This window comes from Punica granatum, chromosome 3 (genome assembly GCF_007655135.1).
Source record: "Punica granatum isolate Tunisia-2019 chromosome 3, ASM765513v2, whole genome shotgun sequence".
Taxonomy (NCBI): domain Eukaryota; kingdom Viridiplantae; phylum Streptophyta; class Magnoliopsida; order Myrtales; family Lythraceae; genus Punica; species Punica granatum.
The window spans coordinates 22,051,353-22,058,394 of NC_045129.1; the positions used below are offsets into that span (position 1 = coordinate 22,051,353).

The 7,042-nt window shown below is 43.5% G+C and overlaps 1 protein-coding gene across 1 annotated transcript; it reads left to right on the forward strand.

Annotated features, from left to right (window-relative positions):
• Nucleotides 1-1,630: 1,630 nt before the first annotated feature.
• Nucleotides 1,631-4,103, forward strand: LOC116200459. Its single transcript, XM_031531307.1, has 3 exons — nt 1,631-3,117; nt 3,237-3,630; nt 3,717-4,103. Exons 1-3 carry the CDS (start codon nt 1,631-1,633, stop codon nt 4,101-4,103), a joined length of 2,268 nt encoding a protein of 755 aa, XP_031387167.1.
• The last annotated feature ends 2,939 nt before the right edge of the window (nt 4,104-7,042 follow it).

Here is a 7,042-nt window from a genome sequence, read left to right on the forward strand (position 1 = left end):
TCTGCTTCCTCGAGTTTGGACTCGGCAAGAACCCTCATGGAGGGAATCTCCACTTCGATTGGAAGAACCGCTTCCATGCCGTAGACCAAAGAATACGGGGTTGCCCCGGTGGATGAGCAGATAGAAGTCCGATATGCCAAGAGTGCAAACGGGAGCATTCCATGCCAGTCCTTGTAATTCACCGTCATTTTTTTGATGATTTTCTTTATATTCTTATTCGCTGCCTCTACCGCACCATTCATTTGTGGACGATATGGAGAGGAATTACGATGTTGGATCCTGAACTGTGCACAGAGCTCGTCAATGAGCTTATTATTCAGGTTCTTGGCATTGTCGGTGATGAGAGTCGCAGGCATGGTTCTTAGAATCACGATTCGAATCGTAGAATCGTACGATTCTACGATTCTAGAGGGGTCATACGATTCCGATCCTATGGGCTGAATCGCAATCGGCTGAATCGGGCCTGGATCGGGCCCAGAATCGCTGAATCGCGGAATCGGACCGATTCCGCGATTCCAGATTCGGCCCACACTGGCGCACAGGGCAGGCCTGATTTGGGCCCTCGGGCTGAAGCCCAGCCCATTGGCAATGAGCCCGACTCTTCTCACCCCCCCTCTTCTTCTCCAGCTTCCCCCCTTCTCCCCGACATCTCCATGCCCTAATCGACTGAAGAATCTTCAATCTTCCGAGCTGTTCAATTTCCGCCCCATTTCGTCACGATTCTTCTTGTTCTGCCCATACCGGTGTGTCTTGTTCGGTTGTTCTGACTCCGACGTGCTTGAAGGTTGAAGTTCCGCCGGTCCGCAGATCCGACTCCGCAGTTCCGCGAGCTTGCCGTCAGTTGCTTCCGGTCATCTGCGCGAGCTTCCGGTGAGTTACTTGCTCTGCGCCTCTGCCTCTGCATTTTGCCCAAGCTTCCAGTCAGTTGCTTGCTCATCCTGTCTCTGCACTGCAGTTTGTCCAGCCGAGAGCCGAGAGCCGAGACTCGAGAGCCGAGAGCGTCCACTTTCGACTTTCCAGACTCCAGGTACCGTATCTTGAACATCCAATGGCCTTCTGCTTCGATTAATTGATTAATTCGATGAACTAAAGTGAGATTAGATTACTGAATTGAAGTGAGGTTACTGAACTGAAGTGAGATTACTCGATTAGTAATAAACGTGCAAGATTATTTTGAGGGGAAAGGTACAAATAAATGTGCCACCATATTTTCTGATTCTATTTAAGTTTCCAGCTTAACTTAAAGGGTGAAGATTGTATTAAGATGATTCTTTATACTTAATTACTGACCTAACAAGTTTTTGTTTTATTTTCTAATCATCCGGAGGGAGATCCTTAGAAATAAGGATTACAACAGGGATACTTTATGAAATTAATGTCTTTTAGCGAAGCACTCTTGTGTTGGCTCTTCTTAATTGGTCCTTTCATTGTCCTTTTTAAAACAAATTGAAGTTTGATTTCATCAATGATTCAATATTATTTTCCTGTACCCTGCTTGCGTCTTCTGTTTGACGAAATTTGTAAGGCTAGTTTACTGAACTGATTGTGCTGTAAATTCCGCTGGACGATTTTTTTTGAGTTTATGTTAGATTTGTTGAGTGGGTGATTATTGAGTTTGGGTTGAACAGAGATGGCTTCTGCAAGTGGATCTGGAAGTGCATCGGCTAGTAATACCGGGACAGTGGCCAAATCTAGAAAAAATGCAACTGGAGTTAGAGATGATCCGGCATGGGCACACGGTTATGAAGTTCCAGGAGAGAGGTTAAAAATTAAATGTAAATATTGTGACAAGGTAGTTTCTGGAGGTCCCTATAGATTGAAGCATCACTTAGGATGTACCAAGATTAACGTGGCACCTTGTCATGCTGTTCCTGATGAAGTTAAGAATAATATGCTCAGTATTTGTATGCGTTTAGAGGGTCTTTCAATGAAGAAAAAACAAGCTAGTAGTTGTGGTTTGGAGGATGATGATGTTGTAGACGTTGATAATGATGATGAAGATGCAGGGGTTGGTATAAAGAGAAAGGGAAAGGAAACAACTGAAATTTCTAGTTTTTTTAAGAAGAGAAGTTTGAACATTCAAAGCAAGCAAAAACAACCAACAATTAATCAAATGATGAAGAAGGATTTAAGAGAGGATGTTCGCATGCAAATTACCCGTTTTTTCTATACAAGTGCAATTCCATTTAATTGTGTGAAGAATCCTGAGTTTGAGAAGATGTGTCATTTGATTGGGAAGTATGGTGTTGGATTGAAACCGCCGTCTTATCATGAGATTAGTGATAAATATTTGAGAAAAGAGGTTGATAACACTATGTCATTGCTTGAGGAGCATAAAACTATGTGGAAAAAGTCGGGGTATTCTATAATGTCAGATGGTTGGACTGATAAGAAGAGAAGGTCCATATGCAATTTCTTAGTGAATAGCCCTAAGGGAACAATTTTTTTGACTTCTACTGACACATTAGATATATCCAAGACTGCAGTGAAAGTATTTGAGATGATTGATGATATAGTTGAGCAAGTTGGGGAAGAGAACGTAGTTCAAATAGTCACGGACAATGCTGCCAATTACAGGGCGGCAGGTGAGATGTTAATGGAGAAGCGGAAGAAGTTATTTTGGACTCCTTGTGCAGCTCATTGCATAGATCTTATGCTAGAGGATTTAGAGAAGAAGATTAAGGTACATGAGCTGACGATAATGAAAGGGAGAAAGATTACGACCTTCATTTACTCGAGAACACTCCTCATCACAATGTTGAAGCATTTCACTAAGGGCAAAGATTTGATTAGACCGGCGGTGACTCGCTTTGCCACTGCTTATCTGACTTTGGGATGCCTCTTCGATAATAGAAATGCTCTACGAACTATGTTTGCATCCATGCAATGGAAAGGGAGTCGATTTGCGAAGTTAGAAGGTGGAAAGTATACGGAGCGTACTGTTATGGATAATAGATTTTGGAATAATGTTAATACATGTTTGAAGGCTGCATATCCTCTCATTAAGGTGCTCCGCATGGTGGATTCGGATGAAAAGCCCGCAATGGGTTTTATTTATAATGAGATGGAGAAAGCAAAGCAGAAAATCAAAGCAAACTTCAAGGATGATCGGAAGAGGTAAAATTATTTATAAGCTGCTATATGCTTAATCTTTAATTACTTATGCATCATTAAAATTTATATTAGAAATTTGATTATTTGAAAGTATCTAATAAATGCTCGTTTCATGCTTTTAGCTATGATCCCATTTGGAAGGTTATTGATGAGAGATGGGAGGTTCAACTTCATAGGCCTTTGCATGCTGCTGCTTATTATTTGAATCCTCAGTTGCATTTCTCTTCTGAATTTAGAGCTGATAGGGAAGTTATGCGTGGATTATATAAGGTTATGGATAGAATGTTAGACGATGAAGAGAGGGATAAGGTTGATTTGCAGCTAGAGGAATTCAAGCATGAGAGAGGGCTCTTTGGATTTTCATCGGCAAAGTCTATGAGGTTCAAGAAGACACCGGCAGATTGGTGGGAGTCATATGGTGTCGATACCCCAGAGTTGCAAAAATTTAGTATAAGGATATTGAGTTTGACTTGTAGCTCTTCGGGATGTGAGCGTAATTGGAGTGCTTTTGAAATGGTATTCTATGAATTCCCTTTTTTTTATCATGTGCTTATTAGAATTCGTTTTAATATATCTACTAACTGTTTTTTGGTTTTTCCTAGGTACACACAAAGAGAAGAAATCGGTTGCATCAAAAGAAGATGAATGATTTAGTATTTGTGATGTACAATTTGAAGTTGAAGGATAAGAAGATCAGGAAGCAAGTTGATCTTCAAGTGGATGACATTTCTTCCGACGATGAATGGATTGCCGAAGAGGAGACAGAGAATACTGTAACTTCAAGGCATAATTTTAACTTGCGTGCTCTTGGTTGTGGGGATGATGGTGACGAAGAAAGTGGAGGGAGTCAAATTGGCGATGAAGATGCAGAGAATATGCTCACCCAACAGCATGCCACGGTTGATGACTTAGAGCTTCCCGAAGATGATGAATTTGATACTTTATATGATGATGATGTTGGTAACGATGAAGATTTGGATGAGATTTGACATTCTGTGTTATAATTTATGTTGTTAACAGTTTATTTTGAGAGTTTGAGTTATGATTTAGACTTTGAATTTCGATAATTTGTAACGATATTTTGTGCTTTTAAGCCTTTTATAACTTATTGTTGGTTTTTGGTTTTTGGTCCTTTTTTGAATATAAGGAATGAAGGATTGATTTTTTTTTTGCTCAGGAAAGGATAATACATATATATATATGCTATTTTTTTAATGTTAGGTAGAATCTTACGATTCACGTTACGATTCTACGATTCACGATTCTACGACCCTCGACCGATTCTAGGTAGAATCGCGATTCTGAAAATCTTGGTCGCAGGGACCCCGTATCGCGCAATGATGTCGCGTTTGAGGAAGCGAGCCACGGCCTTTGCAGTGACTGACGCAAGGGTGATAGCTTCGATCCACTTGGTGAAGTAATCGATAGCTACCAGTATGAACAAATGTCCATTGGATGCTTTAGGGTTGACTGGACCAATCACGTCCATGCCCCACATTGAAAATGGCCACGGAGCAGCCATTGGATGGAGCTCGTTGGGTGGTGCTCTGATCTGATTCGCGTAGACTTGACACAAGTGACAGTGTCTGACATGCTTGACGCAGTCGGTCTCCATGGTAGACCAGAAGTACCCGAGTCGCATGAGCTTCTTTGCTAGCATGAGTCCATTCATATGAGGTCCGCAATTTCGTTCGTGCACTTCTTCCATGAGGCGTTGTGCCTCATTCTCGTCGACACACCGAAGTAGTGTAGCATCGAATGAACGGCGGTAGAGAGTCTCGCCACTCAGGAAAAAGTGTGCCGCAATGCGGCGTAGAGTCCTCCGGTCATGACGATCGGTGAACGCTGGGAATTGACCTGTTTGCAGCAAGTGCTTGATGTCTGCGTACCACGGTTTGCCATCAACAGCATCAATTACATCGCAATGGGCAAGGCCCTGAGCAATCTCAAACTCGAGAGGTTCCATGAGATTCTCCTTCGTAATGCTCACCATGGATGCGAGCGTTGCAAGTGCATCTGCGAACTGGTTCTTCATGCGTGGGGTGTACGTAAATGAGATATCTTTGAAGTTCTCTGTCAACTCTTCGAGGTACTCATGATATGGCACCAACTTTGGATCTTTCGTCTTCCATTGTTTAAGCGTCTGGAAGATTGTGAGCATAGAATCGCCAAACACTTTTAACTCCTTGACTTTGAGGTAGATTGCGGCCTGCAAACCGAGGATACAAGCTTCATATTCGGCTATGTTGTTGGTGCAAGGGAAATCAATCTTCGCTGCAACAGGGAAATGACGCCCCTCAGGGGATATCAATACCGCGCCGATACCAGACCCAGTGGAATTGACTGCACCGTCAAAGTACATCTTCCATCCTAGAGTCTCTTCCTCATCACTCACTTGGAGGATCCTTTCATCTGGAAAGTTAGGGTTGATCGGTGTGTCATCCTCGATCGGAAACTCCGCTAGATGATCTGCAATTGCTTGGCCCTTCATTGACGTGCGTGATACGTATTCGATGTCATACTCCGTCAGTTGGCAACGCCATTTTGCTATGTTCCTCATGGAGGACGGACTGCTGAGTAGATACTTCAAAGGATCTGTCTTTGACAGCAGGCGAACAGTATGGTAGAGAGTGTATTGCCGGAGCCTTTGCATGACCCAAACGAGTGCGCAACACATCTTCTCTATCTCAAGGTAGTTGGACTCCCCTTCAGTGAACTTTTTTGCTTAAATAATAAATTGCTCGCTCTGCATGAGAGGAATCGTCCTTTTGCCCTAACATGCATCCGATGGATTGTCGGCGTACTGTCAGGTACAGAATGAGAGGACGATCCGGTGAAGGTGGAACCAACACCGGTGGCTGAACTAGGTATGCCTTGACTGTATCAAAAGTTTTCTGACACTCGTCATCCCATTCAACCGCTGCGTTTTTGCGAAGCAAACGGAAGAGTGGTTGGCACTTGTCTGTTAAATTTGCAATGAAACGTGCGATGTAATTCAGCCGTCCTAGGAAACTCCTTACTTCGCGCACTGTCGATGGAGGGGGCAATTCCATGATCGCCTTGACTTTGTCGGGATCAACCTCGATGCCCTTTTCGCTGACTACAAACCCTAGCAATTTTCCTGACTTGACGCCGAAAGTGCATTTCGTTGGGTTGAGTCGGAGTTTGTACTTCCTGAGACGATCAAATAGCCGCCTGAGGTTGACAAGATGATCTTCACCTGCTTTGGACTTTGCAATCATGTCGTCGACGTAAACCTCTATCTCTTTATGCATCATGTCATGAAATAGAGTGACCATTGCCCGCTGATAGGTTGCCCCAGCGTTTTTGAGACCAAAAGGCATGACCTTATAACAAAACGTACCCCACATCGTGATGAACGTCTTTTTGATCTTATCCTCCTCGTCCATCTGAATCTGATTGTATCCAGAGAAACCATCCATGAAGGAGAATTGTGTGTGGCGTGCTGTATTGTCCACCAAGACGTCGATATGGGGCAGCAGGAAGTTATCCTTAGGACTGGCCTTGTTAAGATCTCGATAGTCGATGCAGACTCTGACCTTCCCATTCTTCTTTTCCACTGGCACCACGTTAGCTACCCATTCAGAGTAATTGCATACCTCTAAGAATCCCGCATCCACCTGTTTGACGACCTCCTCTTTAATGCGGAGAAGAAGATCAGCTCGTTGACGCCGTAAGTGTTGACGTTTGGGCGGAAATCTTTCAGTGTCGAGTGGGAGGAAATGCTTTACGATCGAGGGGTCCAAACCTGGCATATCGGTATAAGACCAAGCGAAGACCTCTTGATACTCTGACAAGAAATCGATCATCCGGGCTCTCTGTGCGGGGTCGAGATCCATCCCGATCCTTAGGGTGCGTTGCTCTTCTGTGGTGCCTATGTTGATCTCTTCGGTTGGCTCGATCGAAG